The sequence below is a fragment of the Mytilus edulis genome, chromosome 8 (genome assembly GCF_963676685.1).
Source record: "Mytilus edulis chromosome 8, xbMytEdul2.2, whole genome shotgun sequence".
Classification (NCBI taxonomy): Eukaryota; Metazoa; Mollusca; class Bivalvia; order Mytilida; family Mytilidae; genus Mytilus; species Mytilus edulis.
In genome coordinates, this window is record NC_092351.1 from 7,635,724 (window position 1) to 7,662,713 (window position 26,990).

The 26,990-nt window shown below is 31.5% G+C and overlaps 1 protein-coding gene across 1 annotated transcript; it reads left to right on the forward strand.

Annotated features, from left to right (window-relative positions):
* Nucleotides 1-2,500: 2,500 nt before the first annotated feature.
* LOC139484716 (vacuolar ATPase assembly integral membrane protein vma21-like) lies at nt 2,501-26,990 on the forward strand. Its single transcript, XM_071268602.1, has 3 exons — nt 2,501-2,655; nt 6,457-6,572; nt 25,144-26,990. The coding sequence occupies exons 1-3, from the start codon at nt 2,633-2,635 to the stop codon at nt 25,287-25,289; spliced, it is 285 nt and encodes a 94-aa protein (XP_071124703.1). The 5' UTR covers nt 2,501-2,632; the 3' UTR covers nt 25,290-26,990.

Consider the following 26,990-nt stretch of genomic DNA (forward strand, 5'->3'; position numbering starts at 1 on the left):
AATGATGCTTGTCGTGCTGAGCTTGGTAGAATTCCACTCAAAAATAAAATTGTTTTTTCAAGCATAAATTTTCTAGAGCATATACTTTCATCAGAAAATACACTTGTAAATCAAATTTTCTATGCAACAAAATTTTCAAACCCCTGGATCCTAAAAACTCAGTGCATTTTACAAAAATTAGGATATTCATATCTTGTTGAAAAAAGTTGTCTAACAAAGCAGCACTTGGGACAAGTAAAACAGAGAATTTATGATCAGTGCTTGCAAAATCAAAATGCAAACATACAGGAGTCTTCTAAGCTCAGTTTCTTTCGTCAAGTCTACAAAATGGGTCAAAGACCATCATATGTTGATTCACTAAACAATTTAAATGATAGAGCAGCAATATGCAAAATACGCATAAGTGCACATCCTTTAATGATTGAAAGTGGAAGACATCTTAATATTCCTAGAGAGGAAAGATACTGTCCTGTCTGTAAAAATGGGGAAATTGAGGATGAACAACATTTCTTATTACAGTGCTTATCCAGTGACCTTTGGGGTATCACAATAGCAATGGCTCAAACAGTTTACCAAATTGCAGTTAGATTTCTTCTCCCACAAACTGATCAACTGGTAAAATAGTTTAGCAGATTGCTCAAGTGAAATGTTGTTAGTATGAAGTGAGTGTTGTAAAATCAAAAGTAATACTTACCATTCAGATCCAGTTAGTTCATATCTTTGTCATTCTTTTCAAAAACAATAATGAAGTACTATAGTATGAGTCACTATTGTGATACCCCAAAGGTCACTGGATAAGCACAGTAAAATGTAATAGATATACCTCAAAGCGAGAAATATTAGAAAATAAAATAAATGTTATATTTCAAATACAGCGTAACATTACCGCTGATGAAAAAATATCTCTATTGGTCAATAATAGCTCAGCATTATTACTTAGACTGTCTTCGATCCTCTTTCATATCAGAATGTCTAAATATAAGAAATAGTGAACTTATATAATACATCATTTTGTAACTTTTCATAATTTAGCATGATATGTTATCATGGAACCTTTCATTCTACCATGTCAATTATTATAGTTGTATGTAATGCCATAGGTCTTAACCATTTATTGTTAATGAGTTTGTGCTAATAAAAATATTTGTATTTGTATTGTATTTAATTATGTACACATATACAATGTAAAAAATCTGGTCATTAACTGAAAAGTATGGCAAAAGCATTTCAACTCTGGTCAAAAATATTTACTCTTTTATTTTTAACAGCAGTTAATTTTTCAGTGCTGTATAAAGATTTTATTTTACTTTAGCAATATAAACGCTTTCTTAGAATATTTCTAGTTGAAAATTTTTATTTAAGGAATGACTGTAATATTTTTTCTGTCTATGAAGAAATAACATAAAAAAAAATTGGTGCACACTGAATAACGCGCTTAGTGGGTTATTTAACAGTGTGCACCACATTTTTTATGTTATTTCGAATAGACAGAAAAAAAATTACAGTCATTTCTTATAATTAAATTCTAAATTCCATTTTAAACTGTAGAAAACCACGAAAAAACGTTGATGACGTCATGGACACATGACTAAATTATGTATATGGGCTGATAACAAAATAACGTCAGCCAATCAGAAGACGCGTTACAACCAAAATTAAATTATTTGCAAATAAATAAAAATTTCAGCATTCCCCTTAAATGATATTGCAATATCCCCAAACAGAAAATGTTTTCTGGTAAATGCAACCCTTATACCATTAGACAAAAACCATGAGTCAATTTCATCAATGAATGTTTGAACAATTTCACAATTCCAAAATAAATGTACAATAGTTTCTACTTCTTCTTGGCAAAAAGTGCAATTTGGCTTGTCAGTGACATTTATTTTATTTAAAAATGTATTTGTACCTAGAATATGCTGATTTTTTCTCTATATTGTAACCACTGCAATTTGGTATTTTTTGTGACTTCAAAAGGTAATTTCAAGGATTTGTATCTTACTATACAAATCCTTGGTAATTTGAAATCAATCTTCATTCATTTTCATCTACATTTAAAATGTACAGAAGCGTTATGAAATAAAACAGCATAATTTCTGCTTTAAAGAATGAAAGAAAGTGCTATACTTTTGATAATCATAAACCAGTAACTCCATTTTTTCCTTCATTTGCCAAAATATTTTTTTAAAGCTCAAGGGGAACTAAAGACACGTTTTCACTATTAATGAGAAATAATATAGTTTCAACGGGTCAGAAAAAATGGGATCAAATTTGAAATTTTATATTTAGTATAGAAAGTCCCTGAGTAAAATAAGAACGCACTTGTATTACTTTTTTTTTTATATAGAAAATCTATTTTGCATATAAAAATTACTTTTTGACACTGAAAAATTAGTAGGATCATGTTCCTTCTCTGTTACCTAGATTTATAAGTTTTGAATCTTGTACGTTGTGAGACATGAAATTTTAATATATATTTCGGTCTTCGTGTAAATTGGGCTCACGCGGAATGCTGATTGATCAAATTAAGGATTAGACCGACAAAATAATAACTGTTTCTGTCCAATATGAGCTGATAACTGATGTTACACGCTATCGATTTTTACAACGACACAAATTTCAATTTTTGACAATGGCTGATGATCTTAGAACCAGGTATTGCATTAATAACCAGCGTTTTATATGTATAAATCATGTTTCTGTTTAAAATATAGCTATTTGAGGTAAAAATTGATGTCCCAGAAATCCGGATTTTTATAAATGCTGTCGACTATAAGATAAGATAAGATAAGATAAGATATTTTATTTTCCAATTATGGGCCCCAAAGGGCATAAACATTACAACATCAATAATTTTTTCATAATACAATACAAACAATGAGATAAAAAAATAAAAAAAAGTTAAACGAGAACTTTTTAAGTTCTTAAAGAATACGTAGATAAAGAATCTATAGTATGTTTTTTTTTTTTTAATACTAATGCATTTTATAGCAAGTGTGGTTGATATAGATAACAAACAAGTAGCCCAAAAAGAAAAAAAGAAAAATAGATATCCACATATGTATAGTACACAAAAAGTTGGATCAATTAAATATATAATAATTAGCCAAAAAGAAAGTAGAAATTAAACATGTCCATGACTCATCCTGTGTCAGCAGCAAATAGGAAAGCATTATGGTTTCCTAAAGGCAGCTGACACCAGGGGGCGATACCTTATGGTCCATAGGCATGTAAAATGTGTGTAAATGTCTCTTTCCTACCTGTATCAAAAGCAAACAAGGAAGCATCATAGGTAACTTGAATGCAGTTGATACCAGGGGACGATGCCTCAAGGATATAAGAGAACATTTGAATAAATAATATATCTTAACAATTATTTTTTTTTTTAATCGGCTAGTATGTTTGTGATATTCAGATGAATATAATTTTCTATGTCCAATCAAATGTATATACACACATAGATTTCCTTTAACTAATCTTCACTAAGGAAGATGTTTGTATATAAAATTACATATTATTTTAAGTAACTCAACATTTTCTACACTAAATAACCAGATAATTTTGCTTTGACTGTTCATATGATTAAAATAAGAATTATATTGTGCAATACTAGCTAACATACAATTTCTATCATCCTCAAATTTGTTACAATCAAATAGAAAATGAGCCTCATCTTCGACAGTATTGGAAGAACATTTATTACATATTCTGTTAATTCGGGGAATACCCTGATATCTACCTAATTCTATTTGTAATCTATGAGAAGATACACGTAATTTAGTAAAACTTCTTCTAAGTTCAAAATTCTTGATCAATGTTAGATATTTTTCAAAACCAAAATTTGTTTTATATAAAAGGTAGGTTTTCAGTTTACTGTCTGAAATTTTATCTATTTGTTTTTTCCAACAGCTAATAAACAATATTGATAGCTTGGTTTGTATATATTTCTTAAATTTGTATAAGGATTCACAAAATGGAGCATTTATGGCATTTGTATAGTCAATACCAAGTATTTTAAAAACAACATTTATTGAACCATACCATGATGTTATATTCATGTGATGTAGTGTCGACTATATATATGCGATGGTCATTTGTTGCCAAAATTTAATATGAGGGGAAACCTTGTAACCTCATAAGACTGGGACCAAATGAATGAACCCCAATCTAAGACTTGATCCTGATCCTTTTTATTGTTGAGACATGTGGATTATTTATGTTTGCTTTACACTTGTCATGTGACTATGGTCACTCTGACTGTGTCTGTGGGTTCTCACTTTTGGCACTAACCCTGGGGACTAGGGGATAGAAATATGGTCTCTTAGGTCTTCCTACAACTGCAGTTGCTGCCTATGTGTGGCATCCTTTTGGTTAGTCTAAATAATAATGACGTCTGGCAAGGATGTTTTAATTTTTTTCTAGGCCTTCCTACATCAAGGCGTCCCAGAAAAAAATTAAAATAGCCTTGCCAGTTGTCTTAATTATTTGGACTACCGTTTGGTATGTGGGATGTAAAAGTTTGCGGGAGTGTAGCTATGAACCAAAACCCTGAAATTCCGAGACCCCAGTTTCAACAGACCGATATTTCCAACAGTCCAATAATCAGACAATCCATTGATAGGCCGACAGTCTGATGGTCCTACACAAAGCTGTGCTGCTGATATCTTCATATAAGCTTACTCATGCCAAAACACAAGCATTTTTTTTTCAATTTTAAAAGTGGAATGCATAGTAATGGGATAAAAATTAAATCCTTGAACAATTAATCTAAGATTTCATTCCTTTTCTTCATGTTGATGAGGATAACGAGAATGTCTGTTTATTGATGAATGTGATGTATGTCAAATGTATGCTTCTCTTATCTGAGGCAGAGGCCCATTTTAATAGAGGGGGGCCAATGGAACCTGTCCCTCCCCCTTTTGGTGGACAAATTGGTTGATAATATACATGATGTCAAGAATCGCTCTAAGCATGACCTCAGTGGGACTCCTCTAAGGCAGTCAGTGGATCGAGCTGGTAATGAGATGGGCATTTGCCCTGAAGATATGAAACGACTTCATCACATTGAATTTCATAGACATGATAGAACATGTAGAAGTAATAGATATCTTTTTATCTTTTCTAAAATTGTTAGCAATTTGTTTTGAAAAATAGGAATAGTCTCATCATCTAAAATTTTTAAGTAACTGTTAGTTTCATAGCTAATGTTTGGAATGAAATCTTATTAATAATAAATTGCATCTATTTTTCTGTTATCAAAATATCACTGTTCTTGTATGGCAATATAAATCTAGTCTTTTTCTGGTTAGATTACCTTAGCTATAAATGATAACACTTCTATGTAAATAATAAAATGGACCTTAGAATTCATAGTCCAAGGACAAGATAATAATTACTGGTATGTGAAAAGGATCGGAACAAAGACTGGCAATGACGGTACTTGTTCATACACATCAGACACAGCAGATAGTTGCGGTGGATAAGACTGATGGCTATAGTGGTGAAGGTCCCAAGTCTGATTCTGTGTCTTGGTACCAGATATTTGATTCCTCAGAAGGGTTAATTTCACCCTTCCTCTCACATCTCTGGTACAAAAACTGAAGTTTGAAACTTTTGGGGCCTCTGTGGTCAAAGTTGATCACAATTTGACCGGGAAATCAATCTGCTGATAACTCTTTGGTCTGTCTGTTGATGCAGAACAACCCCCTGATTGTCTACGAATACTTCGGCTTCTTCCACCATAAAAACAGACTTCCTGGTGTCCTAGCACTCCCTTTCTGTTGGGGTGGGGATTGATTGTCCTTGTAAATATTGTTGTGAATGTACGTTAGTGACACATCTCCATTAATCCCAATAGGGAGTGTACATAAAAGTAATATTTGCCACTGGACTTTTGAAATTGAGACAACATTTTTAATATAAGTGAGAAACTTATCCATACTATAAATTATATTAATGAACAATGGACTCTTAATGTGAAGGACAAACAAATGTGTTGTAACATTAGAAATGTGCAGGAATGTGAAAATCATCTTCATGTATGTATTAAACTGTAAACATTCTCACAAAAATTAAATTTTGTAAACAGATGTAATATTTAATTAAAGCTTCCTTTGAGATATTACAGACAATGTATTGTGTCATTTGGAACAACTTTTCAAATAAAGCAGGACCACTTTAAAACTGATTAATAAAAATCATGTTATGGAAAGGATTTAGTATAAGCTTTATTTTCAGTGTTACTATGTGGGTATTGTTATTTATCATTTCAATGTTTTAAAAGACAAAGTGTGCCACAAAATTAGGAAAAATGTTTTACTAGTCTGATTGTATTGAACCAGTTTTGCTGATACTCTAATGATCTTTATACATTGTATAAGTAATTGTACAAGATTTTATATTTATGAACATGATGAAAAAGAAGGAATAGTTTTATGTTTTTTTTGTCTTTTGCAGAATGGAAGATAAAGAAAAAACGGACACTGTTATGAGGACTATGGTTGTTTTTAGTCTGGCTATGATTACTTTGCCAATATTTCTCTATTTTGTCAGCAAAAGTTTTTTCTTTGAAGGTAAGTTATTGATGGCATGGTCCTGTTTAGTATGATGCTTTGATTGAAGAATTTAGTTATACCCCCCGGGGGGCTTAAAAAATGTGGGGGTATACTGTTTTACCTCTGTCTGTTCATCTGTCAGTCCATCCATCAGTCAATCCATTCATCCATCAGTCTGTCAGAATATTTTTTGTCGCATCTTTCTCAGGAACTGCATCATAAGGATTTCTAAAATTTGGTTTCAGGGTTTATATAAGTCAGCTATAAAGTGTGATGGGTTTTCAGATTCATCACTAAACAACTTCCTGTTTACCAAATGCTTGTGTCATCAGCAGACAAGCACTTTTTCACCAGATGAGAAATACAGGTACAGAGGTGGCACTTGTGTTAGTCCACTCTATACACTCATCGATATTAAAATGGGGAAGGATTAAGATCTAAAAAATCCAATTAAAACTTGTTTCCTTTTCATGTGCCTGTCCTAAGTGAGGGATCTATTTAAAACTTATTTACTTTTTGTGTGCTAGTGTCCTTAGTGAGGGACCTAGTCAAAACTTGTTTCCTTCGTACATTAGATGTATAGGAGTTGGAGAGCAGTCCGTTATGACACATAATACCTTAGATATGTAGTTGTATCATTTATAGGAGTTGGAGAGCAGTCCGTTATGACACATAATACCTTAGATATGTAGTTGTATCATTTATAGGAGTTGGAGAGCAGTCCTTTATGACACATGATAGCTTCAAAATGTAGTTGTATCATTTATAGGAGTTGGAGAGCAGTCCTTTATGACACATGATAGCTGCGAGATGTAGTTGTATCATTTATGGGAGTTGGAGAGCAGTCCTTTTTGACACATGCTAGCATCAAGATGTAGTTTTATCATTTATAAGAGTTGGAGAGCAGTCTGTTATGACACATGATAGCTTAGATATGTAGTTGTTATGATTAGAGTAGTTGGAAGAGCAGTCCTTTATGACACATGATAGCTTCAATATGTAGTTGATAGTTGTATCATTTTTAGGAGTTGGAGAGCAGTCCTTTATGACACATAATACCTTAGATATGTAGTTGTATCATTTATAGGAGTTGGAGAGCAGTCCTTTTTGACACATGCTAGCATCAAGATGTAGTTTTATCATTTATAAGAGTTGGAGAGCAGTCCTTTATGACACATGATAGCTACGAGAAATAGTTGTATCATTTATGGGGGTTGGAGAGCATTCTGTTATGACACATGATAGCTTTAATTTGTAGTTGTAATGTTTAAAGGGGTTCTAGATTAGTCCTTTATGACACATGATAGCTTTAGGTACCAGTCTTGTATTACAACTCCAGTTTCCAGTGCATATCAAAACATGGAGGGAAATAAAATTGTCTATTTCGGGAGGTGTTACCTGCTTGTAGGAATTAAACAAGGATCTCTGATACAATACACGAAGTATTTATTTTTAGTGTACAGAAATGATCATCTGCTCATCTCTTCAGTATAATTGCAGGATGCTAATCTATTTTTAGAAGCATACAATCACTGTAAATAAATATATGTATATGTCTGCCTGTGTGTAATGACAACTGCAAATCATACCTTTTCCATCGAATTTCTTATGATTAAGAAATACCAGGCTTTAGAATATGTATAAATTGCCTAGAAAATCAACCTAACTATGTTAGAGTATAGATTTAAAAAAAAAATGCATCTTTTTGGGGATATTAATCCAGGAAAGTGGAAGGATATCATGTTTATTGGAAGTGTTGGAACCTAGTAAAAACAGCAAACAGAAAGTAGAAAAAAATTGTTTTGACTCCAGGGTAAAGTAACTTTTTGCATGACCTATTTTTTTACTCTATTAAATCACAATTTCACAATCATGACAATACTTACATACATGATATGAACATAAAATATTTTTTCTATGTAGCATTGTTTATTCTTATATTTTCAAAGATCAGCTGTTTTGCATGTAAGCCTATGGAACAGTCAATTACATGACTGCAACTTCATTTAATATGTAGTTGTAATGTTTATAGGGGTTGTAGAACAGTCCTTTATAACACATGATAGCTTCCATATGTAGTTGTAATGTTTATAGGGGTTGTAGAACAGTCCTTTATAACACATGATAACTTCAATATGTTGTTGTAATGTTTATAGGGGTTGTAGAACAGTCCTTTATAACACATGATAGCTTCCATATGTAGTTGTAATGTTTATAGGGGTTGTAGAACAGTCCTTTATAACACATGATAGCTTCCATATGTAGTTGTAATGTTTATAGGGGTAGTAGAATAGTCCTTTATAACACATGATAGCTTCAATATGTTGTTGTAATGTTTATAGGGGTTGTAGAACAGTCCTTTATAACACATGATAACTTCAATATGTAGTTGTAATGTTTATAGGGGTTGTAAAACAGTCCTTTATAACACATGATAACTTCAATATGTTGTTGTAATGTTTATAGGGGTTGTAGAATAGTCCTTTATAACACATGATAGCTTCCATATGTAGTTGTAATGTTTATAGGGGTAGTAGAACAGTCCTTTATAACACATGATAACTTCAATATGTAGTTGTAATGTTTATAGGGGTTGTAAAACAGTCCTTTATAACACATGATAACTTCAATATGTTGTTGTAATGTTTATAGGGGTTGTAGAATAGTCCTTTATAACACATGATAACTTCAATATGTTGTTGTAATGTTTATAGGGGTTGTAGAATAGTCCTTTATAACACATGATAGCTTTGATATGTTGTTGTAATGTTTATAGGGGTTGTAGAACAGTCCTTTATAACACATGATAGCTTCCATATGTAGTTGTAATGTTTATAGGGGTTGTAGAACAGTCCTTTATAACACATGATAGCTTCCATATGTAGTTGTAATGTTTATAGGGGTAGTAGAATAGTCCTTTATAACACATGATAGCTTCCATATGTAGTTGTAATGTTTATAGGGGTAGTAGAATAGTCCTTTATAACACATGATAGCTTCCATATGTAGTTGTAATGTTTATAGGGGTAGTAGAACAGTCCTTTATAACACATGATAGCTTGCATATGTAGTTATAATGTTTATAGGGGTTGTAGAACAGTCCTTTATAACACATGATAGCTTCAATATGTTGTTGTAATGTTTATAGGGGTTGTAGAATAGTCCTTTATAACACATGATAGCTTCCATATGTAGTTATAATGTTTATAGGGGTTGTAGAACAGTCCTTTATAACACATGATAGCTTCAATATGTTGTTGTAATGTTTATAGGGGTTGTAGAATAGTCCTTTATAACACATGATAGCTTCAATATGTAGTTGTAATGTTTATAGGGGTTGTAGAATAGTCCTTTATAACACATGATAGCTTCCATATGTAGTTGTAATGTTTATAGGGGTTGTAGAATAGTCCTTTATAACACATGATAGCTTCAATATGTAGTTGTAATGTTTATAGGGGTTGTAGAATAGTCCTTTATAACACATGATAGCTTCCATATGTAGTTGTAATGTTTATAGGGGTTGTAGAATAGTCCTTTATAACACATGATAGCTTCAATATGTTGTTGTAATGTTTATAGGGGTTGTAGAACAGTCCTTTATAACACATGATAGCTTCAATATGTTGTTGTAATGTTTATAGGGGTTGTAGAACAGTCCTTTATAACACATGATAGCTTCAATATGTAGTTGTAATGTTTATAGGGGTTGTAGAACAGTCCTTTATAACACATGATAGCTTCAATATGTTGTTGTAATGTTTATAGGGGTTGTAGAATAGTCTTTTATAACACATGATAGCTTCAATATGTAGTTGTAATGTTTATAGGGGTTGTAGAATAGTCCTTTATAACATATGATAGCTTCCATATGTAGTTGTAATGTTTATAGGGGTTGTAGAACAGTCCTTTATAACACATGATAGCTTCAATATGTTGTTGTAATGTTTATAGGGGTTGTAGAACAGTCCTTTATAACATATGATAGCTTCCATATGTAGTTGTAATGTTTATAGGGGTTGTAGAACAGTCCTTTATAACACATGATAGCTTCAATATGTAGTTGTAATGTTTATAGGGGTTGTAGAACAGTCCTTTATAACACATGATAGCTTCAATATGTTGTTGTAATGTTTATAGGGGTTGTAGAACAGTCCTTTATAACACATGATAGCTTCAATATGTTGTTGTTATGTTTATAGGGGTTGTAGAATAGTCCTTTATAACACATGATAGCTTTGATATGTTGTTGTAATGTTTATAGGGGTTGTAGAATAGTCCTTTATAACACATGATAGCTTCAATATGTAGTTGTTATGTTTATAGGGGTTGTAGAATAGTCCTTTATAACACATGATAGCTTCAATATGTTGTTGTAATGTTTATAGGGGTTGTAGAATAGTCCTTTATAACACATGATAGCTTCGATATGTAGTTGTAATGTTTATAGGGGTTGTAGAATAGTCCTTTACAACACATGATAGCTTCGATATGTAGTTGTAATGTTTATAGGGGTTGTAGAATAGTCCTTTATAACACATGATAGCTTCCATATGTAGTTGTAATGTTTATAGGGGTTGTAGAATAGTCCTTTATAACACATGATAGCTTCCATATGTAGTTGTAATGTTTATAGGGGTTGTAGAATAGTCCTTTATAACACATGATAACTTCAATATGTTGTTGTAATGTTTATAGGGGTTGTAGAATAGTCCTTTATAACACATGATAGCTTCAATATGTAGTTGTAATGTTTATAGGGGTTGTAGAACAGTCCTTTATAACACATGATAGCTTTGATATGTTGTTGTAATGTTTATAGGGGTTGTAGAATAGTCCTTTATAACACATGATAACTTCAATATGTAGTTGTAATGTTTATAGGGGTTGTAGAACAGTCCTTTATAACACATGATAGCTTCAATATGTTGTTGTAATGTTTATAGGGGTTGTAGAATAGTCCTTTATAACACATGATAGCTTTGATATGTTGTTGTAATGTTTATAGGGGTTGTAGAACAGTCCTTTATAACACATGATAGCTTCAATATGTTGTTGTAATGTTTATAGGGGTTGTAGAATAGTCCTTTATAACACATGATAGCTTCAATATGTTGTTGTAATGTTTATAGGGGTTGTAGAACAGTCCTTTTTAACACATGATAACTTCGATATGTTGTTGTAATGTTTATAGGGGTTGTAGAATAGTCCTTTATAACACATGATAGCTTCCATATGTAGTTGTAATGTTTATAGGGGTTGTAGAATAGTCCTTTATAACACATGATAGCTTCCATATGTAGTTGTAATGTTTATAGGGGTTGTAGAATAGTCCTTTATAACACATGATAGCTTTGATATGTTGTTGTAATGTTTATAGGGGTTGTAGAATAGTCCTTTATAGCACATGATAGCTTTGATATGTTGTTGTAATGTTTATAGGGGTTGTAGAACAGTCCTTTATAACACATGATAGCTTCGATATGTAGTTGTAATGTTTATAGGGGTTGTAGAACAGTCCTTTATAACACATGATAGCTTCAATATGTTGTTGTAATGTTTATAGGGGTTGTAGAATAGTCCTTTATAATACATGATAGCTTCAATATGTAGTTGTAATGTTTATAGGGGTTGTAGAACAGTCCTTTATAACACATGATAGCTTCAATATGTTGTTGTAATGTTTATAGGGGTTCTAGAATAGTCCTTTATAACACATGATAGCTTCAATATGTTGTTGTAATGTTTATAGGGGTTGTAGAACAGTCCTTTTTAACACATGATAACTTCGATATGTTGTTGTAATGTTTATAGGGGTTGTAGAACAGTCCTTTATAACACATGATAGCTTCAATATGTTGTTGTAATGTTTATAGGGGTTGTAGAACAGTCCTTTATAACACATGATAACTTCAATATGTTGTTGTAATGTTTATAGGGGTTGTAGAACAGTCCTTTATAACACATGATAGCTTCAATATGTAGTTGTAATGTTTATAGGGGTTGTAGAATAGTCCTTTATAACACATGATAGCTTCCATATGTAGTTGTAATGTTTATAGGGGTTGTAGAATAGTCCTTTATAACACATGATAGCTTCAATATGTTGTTGTAATGTTTATAGGGGTTGTAGAACAGTCCTTTTTAACACATGATAACTTCGATATGTTGTTGTAATGTTTATAGGGGTTGTAGAACAGTCCTTTTTAACACATGATAACTTCGATATGTTGTTGTAATGTTTATAGGGGTTGTAGAATAGTCCTTTATAACACATGATAGCTTCCATATGTAGTTGTAATGTTTATAGGGGTTGTAGAATAGTCCTTTATAACACATGATAGCTTCAATATGTAGTTGTAATGTTTATAGGGGTTGTAGAACAGTCCTTTATAACACATGATAGCTTCAATATGTTGTTGTAATGTTTATAGGGGTTGTAGAACAGTCCTTTATAACACATGATAGCTTCAATATGTTGTTGTAATGTTTATAGGGGTTGTAGAATAGTCCTTTATAACACATGATAGCTTCAATATGTTGTTGTAATGTTTATAGGGGTTGTAGAATAGTCCTTTATAACACATGATAGCTTTGATATGTTGTTGTAATGTTTATAGGGGTTGTAGAATAGTCCTTTATAACACATGATAGCTTCAATATGTAGTTGTAATGTTTATAGGGGTTGTAGAACAGTCCTTTATAACACATGATAGCTTCAATATGTAGTTATAATGTTTATAGGGGTTGTAGAACAGTCCTTTATAACACATGATAGCTTCAATATGTTGTTGTAATGTTTATAGGGGTTGTAGAACAGTCCTTTATAACACATGATAGCTTTGATATGTTGTTGTAATGTTTATAGGGGTTGTAGAACAGTCCTTTATAACACACGATAACTTCAATATGTTGTTGTAATGTTTATAGGGGTTGTAGAATAGTCCTTTATAACACATGATAACTTCAATATGTAGTTGTAATGTTTATAGGGGTTGTAGAACAGTCCTTTATAACACATGATAACTTCAATATGTAGTTGTAATGTTTATAGGGGTTGTAGAATAGTCCTTTATAACACATGATAGCTTTGATATGTTGTTGTAATGTTTATAGGGGTTGTAGAACAGTCCTTTATAACATATGATAGCTTCCATATGTAGTTGTAATGTTTATAGGGGTTGTAGAATAGTCCTTTATAACACATGATAGCTTCAATATGTTGTTGTAATGTTTATAGGGGTTGTAGAACAGTCCTTTATAACACATGATAGCTTCGATATGTAGTTGTAATGTTTATAGGGGTTGTAGAACAGTCCTTTATAACACATGATAGCTTCGATATGTAGTTGTAATGTTTATAGGGGTTGTAGAACAGTCCTTTATAACACATGATAGCTTCCATATGTAGTTGTAATGTTTATAGGGGTTGTAGAATAGTCCTTTATAACACATGATAGCTTTGATATGTTGTTGTAATGTTTATAGGGGTTGTAGAACAGTCCTTTATAACACATGATAGCTTCAATATGTAGTTCTAATGTTTATAGGGGTTGTAGAACAGTCCTTTATAACACATGATAGCTTCAATATGTTGTTGTAATGTTTATAGGGGTTGTAGAACAGTCCTTTATAACACATGATAGCTTCAATATGTAGTTGTAATGTTTATAGGGGTTGTAGAATAGTCCTTTATAACACATGATAGCTTCAATATGTTGTTGTAATGTTTATAGGGGTTGTAGAATAGTCCTTTATAACACATGATAGCTTTGATATGTTGTTGTAATGTTTATAGGGGTTGTAGAATAGTCCTTTATAACACATGATAGCTTCAATATGTAGTTGTAATGTTTATAGGGGTTGTAGAACAGTCCTTTATAACACATGATAGCTTCAATATGTAGTTATAATGTTTATAGGGGTTGTAGAACAGTCCTTTATAACACATGATAGCTTCAATATGTTGTTGTAATGTTTATAGGGGTTGTAGAACAGTCCTTTATAACACATGATAGCTTTGATATGTTGTTGTAATGTTTATAGGGGTTGTAGAACAGTCCTTTATAACACACGATAACTTCAATATGTTGTTGTAATGTTTATAGGGGTTGTAGAATAGTCCTTTATAACACATGATAACTTCAATATGTTGTTGTAATGTTTATAGGGGTTGTAGAACAGTCCTTTATAACATATGATAGCTTCCATATGTAGTTGTAATGTTTATAGGGGTTGTAGAATAGTCCTTTATAATACATGATAGCTTCAATATGTTGTTGTAATGTTTATAGGGGTTGTAGAACAGTCCTTTATAACACATGATAACTTCAATATGTTGTTGTAATGTTTATAGGGGTTGTAGAACAGTCCTTTATAACATATGATAGCTTCCATATGTAGTTGTAATGTTTATAGGGGTTGTAGAATAGTCCTTTATAATACATGATAGCTTCAATATGTTGTTGTAATGTTTATAGGGGTTGTAGAACAGTCCTTTATAACACATGATAGCTTTGATATGTTGTTGTAATGTTTATAGGGGTTGTAGAACAGTCCTTTATAACACACGATAACTTCAATATGTTGTTGTAATGTTTATAGGGGTTGTAGAATAGTCCTTTATAACACATGATAGCTTCAATATGTTGTTGTAATGTTTATAGGGGTTGTAGAACAGTCCTTTATAACACATGATAGCTTTGATATGTTGTTGTAATGTTTATAGGGGTTGTAGAATAGTCCTTTATAACACATGATAGCTTCAATATGTTGTTGTAATGTTTATAGGGGTTGTAGAACAGTCCTTTATAACACATGATAGCTTTGATATGTTGTTGTAATGTTTATAGGGGTTGTAGAATAGTCCTTTATAACACATGATAGCTTCAATATGTAGTTGTAATGTTTATAGGGGTTGTAGAACAGTCCTTTATAACACATGATAACTTCAATATGTTGTTGTAATGTTTATAGGGGTTGTAGAATAGTCCTTTATAACACATGATAGCTTCAATATGTTGTTGTAATGTTTATAGGGGTTGTAGAACAGTCCTTTATAACACATGATAGCTTTGATATGTTGTTGTAATGTTTATAGGGGTTGTAGAATAGTCCTTTATAACACATGATAACTTCAATATGTAGTTGTAATGTTTATAGGGGTTGTAGAATAGTCCTTTATAACACATGATAGCTTCCATATGTAGTTGTAATGTTTATAGGGGTTGTAGAATAGTCCTTTATAACACATGATAGCTTTGATATGTTGTTGTAATGTTTATAGGGGTAGTAGAACAGTCCTTTATAACACATGATAGCTTTGATATGTTGTTGTAATGTTTATAGGGGTTGTAGAATAGTCCTTTATAACACATGATAGCTTCAATATGTTGTTGTAATGTTTATAGGGGTTGTAGAATAGTCCTTTATAACACATGATAGCTTCAATATGTTGTTGTAATGTTTATAGGGGTTGTAGAACAGTCCTTTATAACACATGATAACTTCAATATGTAGTTGTAATGTTTATAGGGGTTGTAGAACAGTCCTTTATAACACATGATAGCTTCAATATGTTGTTGTAATGTTTATAGGGGTTGTAGAATAGTCCTTTATAACACATGATAGCTTCGATATGTTGTTGTAATGTTTATAGGGGTTGTAGAATAGTCCTTTATAACACATGATAGCTTCGATATGTAGTTGTAATGTTTATAGGGGTTGTAGAATAGTCCTTTATAACACATGATAGCTTCGATATGTAGTTGTAATGTTTATAGGGGTTGTAGAATAGTCCTTTATAACACATGATAGCTTCAATATGTAGTTGTAATGTTTATAGGGGTTGTAGAACAGTCCTTTATAACACATGATAGCTTCAATATGTAGTTGTAATGTTTATAGGGGTTGTAGAACAGTCCTTTATAACACATGATAGCTTCCATATGTAGTTATAATGTTTATAGGGGTTGTAGAACAGTCCTTTATAACACATGATAGCTTCAATATGTAGTTGTAATGTTTATAGGGGTTGTAGAATAGTCCTTTATAACACATGATAGCTTCAATATGTAGTTGTAATGTTTATAGGGGTTGTAGAATAGTCCTTTATAACACATGATAGCTTCGATATGTAGTTGTAATGTTTATAGGGGTTGTAGAATAGTCCTTTATAACACATGATAGCTTCAATATGTTGTTGTAATGTTTATAGGGGTTGTAGAATAGTCCTTTATAACACATGATAGCTTCCATATGTTGTTGTAATGTTTATAGGGGTTGTAGAACAGTCCTTTATAACACATGATAGCTTCAATATGTTGTTGTAATGTTTATAGGGGTTGTAGAACAGTCCTTTATAACACATGATAGCTTCAATATGTTGTTGTAATGTTTATAGGGGTTGTAGAATAGTCCTTTATAACACATGATAGCTTCCATATGTAGTTGTAATGTTTATAGGGGTTGTAGAATAGTCCTTTATAGCACATGATAGCTTTGATATGTTGTTGTAATGTTTATAGGGGTTGTAGAACAGTCCTTTATAACACATGATAGCTTCAATATGTTGTTGTAATGTTTATAGGGGTTGTAGAACAGTCCTTTATAACACATGATAGCTTCGATATGTAGTTGTAATGTTTATAGGGGTTGTAGAACAGTCCTTTATAACACATGATAGCTTCGATATGTAGTTGTAATGTTTATAGGGGTTGTAGAATAGTCCTTTATAGCACATGATAGCTTTGATATGTTGTTGTAATGTTTATAGGGGTTGTAGAACAGTCCTTTATAACACATGATAGCTTCAATATGTTGTTGTAATGTTTATAGGGGTTGTAGAACAGTTCTTTATAACACATGATAACTTCAATATGTTGTTGTAATGTTTATAGGGGTTGTAGAACAGTCCTTTATAACACATGATAGCTTCAATATGTAGTTGTAATGTTTATAGGGGTTGTAGAATAGTCCTTTATAACACATGATAGCTTCAATATGTAGTTGTAATGTTTATAGGGGTTGTAGAACAGTCCTTTATAACACATGATAGCTTCAATATGTTGTTGTAATGTTTATAGGGGTTGTAGAACAGTCCTTTATAACACATGATAACTTCAATATGTAGTTGTAATGTTTATAGGGGTTGTAGAACAGTCCTTTATAACACATGATAGCTTCCATATGTAGTTGTAATGTTTATAGGGGTTGTAGAATAGTCCTTTATAATACATGATAGCTTCAATATGTTGTTGTAATGTTGATAGGGGTTGTAAAACAGTCCTTTATAACACATGATAACTTCCATATGTTGTTGTAATGTTTATAGGGGTTGTAGAACAGTCCTTTATAACACATGATAACTTCAATATGTAGTTGTAATGTTTATAGGGGTTGTAGAACAGTCCTTTATAACACATGATAGCTTCCATATGTAGTTGTAATGTTTATAGGGGTTGTAGAACAGTCCTTTATAACACATGATAGCTTCAATATGTAGTTGTAATGTTTATAGGGGTTGTAGAACAGTCCTTTATAACACATGATAGCTTCCATATGTAGTTGTAATGTTTATAGGGGTAGTAGAACAGTCCTTTATAACACATGATAACTTCAATATGTAGTTGTAATGTTTATAGGGGTTGTAGAACAGTCCTTTATAACACATGATAACTTCAATATGTTGTTGTAATGTTTATAGGGGTTGTAGAATAGTCCTTTATAGCACATGATAGCTTCCATATGTAGTTGTAATGTTTATAGGGGTTGTAGAATAGTCCTTTATAACACATGATAACTTCAATATGTTGTTGTAATGTTTATAGGGGTTGTAGAATAGTCCTTTATAACACATGATAGCTTCAATATGTTGTTGTAATGTTTATAGGGGTTGTAGAATAGTCCTTTATAACACATGATAGCTTCCATATGTAGTAGTTATGTTTATAGGGGTTGTAGAATAGTCCTTTATAACACATGATAGCTTCCATATGTAGTTGTAATGTTTATAGGGGTTGTAGAATAGTCCTTTATAACACATGATAACTTCAATATGTAGTTGTAATGTTTATAGGGGTTGTAGAATAGTCCTTTATAACACATTATAGCTTCAATATGTTGTTGTAATGTTTATAGGGGTTGTAGAATAGTCCTTTATAACACATGATAGCTTCCATATGTAGTAGTTATGTTTATAGGGGTTGTAGAATAGTCCTTTATAACACATGATAGCTTCCATATGTAGTTGTAATGTTTATAGGGGTTGTAGAATAGTCCTTTATAACACATGATAGCTTCCATATGTTGTTGTAATGTTTATAGGGGTTGTAGAACAGGCCTTTATAACACATGATAGCTTCAATATGTAGTTGTAATGTTTATAGGGGTTGTAGAACAGTCCTTTATAACACATGATAGCTTCCATATGTAGTTGTAATGTTTATAGGGGTAGTAGAACAGTCCTTTATAACACATGATAACTTCAATATGTAGTTGTAATGTTTATAGGGGTTGTAGAACAGTCCTTTATAACACATGATAACTTCAATATGTTGTTGTAATGTTTATAGGGGTTGTAGAATAGTCCTTTATAACACATGATAGCTTCAATATGTAGTTGTAATGTTTATAGGGGTTGTAGAACAGTCCTTTATAACACATGATAACTTCAATATGTTGTTGTAATGTTTATAGGGGTTGTAGAACAGTCCTTTATAACACATGATAGCTTCAATATGTAGTTGTAATGTTTATAGGGGTTGTAGAACAGTCCTTTATAACACATGATAGCTTCAATATGTTGTTGTAATGTTTATAGGGGTTGTAGAACAGTCCTTTATAACACATGATAGCTTCAATATGTTGTTGTAATGTTGATAGGGGTTGTAGAATAGTCCTTTATAACACATGATAACTTCAATATGTAGTTGTAATGTTTATAGGGGTTGTAGAACAGTCCTTTATAACACATGATAGCTTCAATATGTTGTTGTAATGTTTATAGGGGTTGTAGAATAGTCCTTTATAACACATGATAGCTTCAATATGTTGTTGTAATGTTTATAGGGGTTGTAGAATAGTCCTTTATAACACATGATAGCTTCGATATGTTGTTGTAATGTTTATAGGGGTTGTAGAATAGTCCTTTATAACACATGATAGCTTCAATATGTAGTTGTAATGTTTATAGGGGTTGTAGAACAGTCCTTTATAACACATGATAGCTTCGATATGTAGTAGTAATGTTTATAGGGGTTGTAGAACAGTCCTTTATAACACATGATAACTTCAATATGTAGTTGTAATGTTTATAGGGGTTGTAGAACAGTCCTTTATAACACATGATAGCTTCGATATGTAGTTGTAATGTTTATAGGGGTTGTAGAATAGTCCTTTATAACACATGATAACTTCGATATGTAGTTGTAATGTTTATAGGAGTTGTAGAATAGTCCTTTATAACACATGATAACTTCAATATGTAGTTGTAATGTTTATAGGGGTTGTAGAACAGTCCTTTATAACACATGATAGCTTCGATATGTAGTTGTAATGTTTATAGGGGTTGTAGAATAGTCCTTTATAACACATGATAACTTCTATATGTAGTTGTAATGTTTATAGGGGTTGTAGAACAGTCCTTTATAACACATGATAGCTTCGATATGTAGTTGTAATGTTTATAGGGGTTGTAGAACAGTCCTTTATAACACATGATAGCTTCGATATGTAGTTGTAATGTTTATAGGGGTTGTAGAACAGTCCTTTATAACACATGATAACTTCAATATGTTGTTGTAATGTTTATAGGGGTTGTAGAACAGTCCTTTATAACACATGATAGCTTCCATATGTAGTTGTAATGTTTATAGGGGTTGTAGAATAGTCCTTTATAACACATGATAACTTCCATATGTAGTTGTAATGTTTATAGGGGTTGTAGAATAGTCCTTTATAACACATGATAGCTTCCATATGTTGTTGTAATGTTTATAGGGGTTGTAGAACAGTCCTTTATAACACATGATAACTTCCATATGTTGTTGTAATGTTTATAGGGGTTGTAGAACAGTCCTTTATAACACATGATAACTTCCATATGTAGTTGTAATGTTTATAGGGGTTGTAGAATAGTCCTTTATAACACATGATAGCTTCGATATGTAGTTGTAATGTTTATAGGTGTTGTAGAACAGTCCTTTATAACACATGATAGCTTCAATATGTTGTTGTAATGTTTATAGGGGTTGTAGAATAGTCCTTTATAACACATGATAGCTTCAATATGTAGTTGTAATGTTTATAGGGGTTGTAGAATAGTCCTTTATAACACATGATAGCTTCAATATGTAGTTGTAATGTTTATAGGGGTTGTAGAATAGTCCTTTATAACACATGATAGCTTCAATATGTAGTTGTAATGTTTATAGGGGTTGTAGAATAGTCCTTTATAACACATGATAGCTTCCATATGTAGTTGTTATGTTTATAGGGGTTGTAGAATAGTCCTTTATAACACATGATAGCTTCCATATGTAGTTGTAATGTTTATAGGGGTTGTAGAACAGTCCTTTATAACACATGATAACTTCAATATGTAGTTGTAATGTTTATAGGGGTTGTAGAATAGTCCTTTATAACACATGATAGCTTCCATATGTAGTTGTAATGTTTATAGGGGTTGTAGAACAGTCCTTTATAACACATGATAGCTTCAATATGTAGTTGTTATGTTTATAGGGGTTGTAGAATAGTTCTTTATAACACATGATAGCTTCCATATGTAGTTGTAATGTTTATAGGGGTTGTAGAACAGTCCTTTATAACACATGATAGCTTCGATATGTAGTTGTAATGTTTATAGGGGTTGTAGAACAGTCCTTTATAACACATGATAGCTTTGATATGTTGTTGTAATGTTTATAGGGGTTGTAGAACAGTCCTTTATAACACATGATAGCTTCGATATGTAGTTGTAATGTTTATAGGGGTTGTAGAACAGTCCTTTATAACACATGATAGCTTCGATATGTAGTTGTAATGTTTATAGGGGTTGTAGAACAGTCCTTTATAACACATGATAGCTTCGATATGTAGTTGTAATGTTTATAGGGGTTGTAGAATAGTCCTTTATAACACATGATAGCTTCGATATGTAGTTGTAATGTTTATAGGGGTTGTAGAATAGTCCTTTATAACACATGATAGCTTCGATATGTAGTTGTAATGTTTATAGGGGTTGTAGAACAGTCCTTTATAACACATGATAGCTTCGATATGTTGTTGTAATGTTTATAGGGGTTGTAGAACAGTCCTTTACAACACATGATAGCTTCGATATGTTGTTGTAATGTTTATAGGGGTTGTAGAACAGTCCTTTATAACACATGATAGCTTCGATATGTAGTTGTAATGTTTATAGGGGTTGTAGAATAGTCTTTTATAACACATGATAGCTTCAATATGTAGTTGTAATGTTTATAGGGGTTGTAGAATAGTCCTTTATAACACATGATAGCTTCGATATGTTGTTGTAATGTTTATAGGTGTTGTAGAACAGTCCTTTATAACACATGATAGCTTCAATATGTAGTAGTAATGTTTATAGGGGTTGTAGAACAGTCCTTTATAACACATGATAGCTTAGATATGTAGTTGTAATGTTTATAGGGGTTGTAGAATAGTCCTTTATAACACATGATAGCTTCGATATGTAGTTGTAATGTTTATAGGGGTTGTAGAATAGTCCTTTATAACACATGATAGCTTCGATATGTAGTTGTAATGTTTATAGGGGTTGTAGAATAGTCCTTTATAACACATGATAGCTTCGATATGTAGTTGTAATGTTTATAGGGGTTGTAGAATAGTCCTTTATAACACATGATAGCTTCAATATGTAGTTGTAATGTTTATAGGGGTTGTAGAATAGTCCTTTATAACACATGATAGCTTCGATATGTTGTTGTAATGTTTATAGGGGTTGTAGAACAGTCCTTTATAACACATGATAGCTTCAATATGTAGTAGTAATGTTTATAGGGGTTGTAGAATAGTCCTTTATAACACATGATAGCTTCGATATGTTGTTGTAATGTTTATTGGGGTTGTAGAATAGTCCTTTATAACACATGATAGCTTCCATATGTTGTTGTAATGTTTATAGGGGTTGTAGAATAGTCCTTTATAACACATGATAGCTTCCATATGTAGTTGTAATGTTTATAGGGGTTGTAGAATAGTCCTTTATAACACATGATAGCTTCAATATGTAGTTGTTATGTTTATAGGGGTTGTAGAATAGTTCTTTATAACACATGATAGCTTCCATATGTAGTTGTAATGTTTATAGGGGTTGTAGAACAGTCCTTTATAACACATGATAGCTTCGATATGTAGTTGTAATGTTTATAGGGGTTGTAGAACAGTCCTTTATAACACATGATAGCTTTGATATGTTGTTGTAATGTTTATAGGGGTTGTAGAACAGTCCTTTATAACACATGATAGCTTCGATATGTAGTTGTAATGTTTATAGGGGTTGTAGAACAGTCCTTTATAACACATGATAGCTTCGATATGTAGTTGTAATGTTTATAGGGGTTGTAGAACAGTCCTTTATAACACATGATAGCTTCGATATGTAGTTGTAATGTTTATAGGGGTTGTAGAACAGTCCTTTATAACACATGATAGCTTCGATATGTAGTTGTAATGTTTATAGGGGTTGTAGAATAGTCCTTTATAACACATGATAGCTTCGATATGTAGTTGTAATGTTTATAGGGGTTGTAGAATAGTCCTTTATAACACATGATAGCTTCGATATGTAGTTGTAATGTTTATAGGGGTTGTAGAACAGTCCTTTATAACACATGATAGCTTCGATATGTTGTTGTAATGTTTATAGGGGTTGTAGAACAGTCCTTTACAACACATGATAGCTTCGATATGTTGTTGTAATGTTTATAGGGGTTGTAGAACAGTCCTTTATAACACATGATAGCTTCGATATGTAGTTGTAATGTTTATAGGGGTTGTAGAATAGTCTTTTATAACACATGATAGCTTCAATATGTAGTTGTAATGTTTATAGGGGTTGTAGAATAGTCCTTTATAACACATGATAGCTTCGATATGTTGTTGTAATGTTTATAGGTGTTGTAGAACAGTCCTTTATAACACATGATAGCTTCAATATGTAGTAGTAATGTTTATAGGGGTTGTAGAACAGTCCTTTATAACACATGATAGCTTCGATATGTAGTTGTAATGTTTATAGGGGTTGTAGAATAGTCCTTTATAACACATGATAGCTTCGATATGTAGTTGTAATGTTTATAGGGGTTGTAGAATAGTCCTTTATAACACATGATAGCTTCGATATGTAGTTGTAATGTTTATAGGGGTTGTAGAATAGTCCTTTATAACACATGATAGCTTCGATATGTAGTTGTAATGTTTATAGGGGTTGTAGAATAGTCCTTTATAACACATGATAGCTTCAATATGTAGTTGTAATGTTTATAGGGGTTGTAGAATAGTCCTTTATAACACATGATAGCTTCGATATGTTGTTGTAATGTTTATAGGGGTTGTAGAACAGTCCTTTATAACACATGATAGCTTCAATATGTAGTAGTAATGTTTATAGGGGTTGTAGAATAGTCCTTTATAACACATGATAGCTTCGATATGTTGTTGTAATGTTTATTGGGGTTGTAGAATAGTCCTTTATAACACATGATAGCTTCCATATGTTGTTGTAATGTTTATAGGGGTTGTAGAATAGTCCTTTATAACACATGATAGCTTCGATATGTAGTAGTAATGTTTATAGGGGTTGTAGAACAGTCCTTTATAACACATGATAGCTTCGATATGTAGTTGTAATGTTTATAGGGGTTGTAGAACAGTCCTTTATAACACATGATAGCTTCAATATGTAGTTGTAATGTTTATAGGGGTTGTAGAACAGTCCTTTATAACACATGATAGCTTCAATATGTTGTTGTAATGTTTATAGGGGTTGTAGAACAGTCCTTTATAACACATGATAGCTTCCATATGTAGTTGTAATGTTTATAGGGGTTGTAGAACAGTCCTTTATAACACATGATAGCTTCCATATGTAGTTGTAATGTTTATAGGGGTTGTAGAAAAGTCCTTTATAACACATGATAGCTTCGATATGTTGTTGTAATGTTTATAGGGGTTGTAGAATAGTCCTTTATAACACATGATAGCTTCCATATGTAGTTGTAATGTTTATAGGGGTTGTAGAATAGTCCTTTATAACACATGATAGCTTCGATATGTTGTTGTAATGTTTATAGGGGTTGTAGAATAGTCCTTTATAACACATGATAGCTTCGATATGTTGTTGTAATGTTTATAGGGGTTGTAGAATAGTCCTTTATAACACATGATAGCTTTGATATGTAGTGGTAATGTTTATAGGGGTTGTAGAACAGTCCTTTATAACACATGATAGCTTCGATATGTTGTTATAATATGGAATACTACTGTAATAGTTTTGTAATGTAAAAACAGAAATGCTTCACTAAAACTATTTCTCTCTTTTCAGCATTTCTTGGAATGAGTTCAGAAAACAGTTACTTTTATGCAGCATTTGTCGCCATAGGAACAGTACATTTAATTCTAGGACTGTTTGTTTACAGAGCATTCACAGAGGATTCTGAAGCTAGACGGACTCCTTTCAAAGAAGACTAGTTTTTTTTATAAAAATAATATTATTAAGGAAAAAGTCATTAAAAAAATCCTAGATTATCTACCATTATTTTTTCTAACAAGTGTGGCTGGAAGATTAAGGGCCAATTTCATGTCAAATTTGCTTTTAAATTTCCTGAAAGATAATATCATGGTAAAAAAATCTGCTTTGAAAAAATCAGTGCAGAGGATATTCTAGGAATTATTTTATTGTCTAAATGACTGTTTCAGTTGTATTAAGATCCTTGTGAATATTTTATTGAAGGATAGATGTATAATATTACCAGGGGGGTATCAAGTAGTATATGCAAAAATTTTTGTTTTGTTTAGGGAAAAATCTGTTTATTGTAACTAAAGCAAAAAGAAATAGTATATGCAATAAAGATTCTAAATAATACAATGTACTTTTTCTAACAATTTAGTACAAATATTGACTATTCAATGAATTAGCTATATATTATAACTTTTTAAAGTTCACTATTTTTATCTTGAATTGTTTAAAGCTTTGCATTGGTTGGTTTAAAAACTGAAAGTATCATAATGTAAATATGTGTACAATGTGATTCATTTGGTGTAAATTATCATGTCAAACTATCATATATGTCATTTTATTAAATTGAATAAAATGTTAATTGAATTTGTTACTTTAATTGATTTTTATAGTATATAAATAATGAATTTGGATAAGACTTAGCAATGACATACTAGTTTTATGAAAATATAATTATTTAAGTCATTCATTCATTCATTTTTTTAATCATTTTAAATATATATATATGTTTGTGCTGTATTTAGACCCTTCTACAACGAAATTTGTTTTACATGCACACGTATAAAAATTGCGGTTTTTATTCAACGCAATCATAGGTTTGAACGTAGTTTTCAATTTAGACTCGTTTATATATATATACAATGTATATATATATATGCAGCTTTTTGCTGATATAGATATAACAATTGAATGTGGATGAAATACTGTAAATTGAGGAAGTACATATATAGCTGTATGTAGATTTTCCTGAAATTAAGATTATTTATCTAATTTTTTTCCTTTCTTCCAAAATTGCTATAGTAAATGCATCACAATAATTTCTGAATTTACAGTATATGGTTTGAGTTATATAGTAAACATACTTGAAATGTACCTGTACGGCTTTCAATTTGTATAGTAAGAAATATCTGATCACATTATTAACCTAGAACTTCCTCAATAAATGTGCAATATGCATCAGTGCCAGAATTTTACTTGTTTTAGACAATTTGAGACAGTGATTTGAGTGAATGGTCAATATTTTTTTTCTGCATCAGTTTAGAAACAAACTGTTACTAGGATGACATCAACAAGGTTTCTTTGAAATATTTATCATAATAAGTACATGTAAAAAAATTAGATATAGAGGGGTTCAAAATTTATTATGATTAAAAGAGAGAAATAAACAACACTCAGGACAGACTAGGAAAATAGTTTATTATTTAATATAATAATTGTTTTAACGATTTAAAGGATTTTGTCTTTTTTGTAAGATATTGTTTGTAGTATGAGAGAGTTGAAATATTGTGTAGATTCTATTAGTATGCTAGTTGAAATGTATAGGAGATAAAATAATCAAGAATGTCTCGAAAGGGTTATGTATTTGTGTATGTATCAACCGTTTTTATAAATACATATATGTCAATGAAAGAGTAAAAAAGTATTCATCTCAT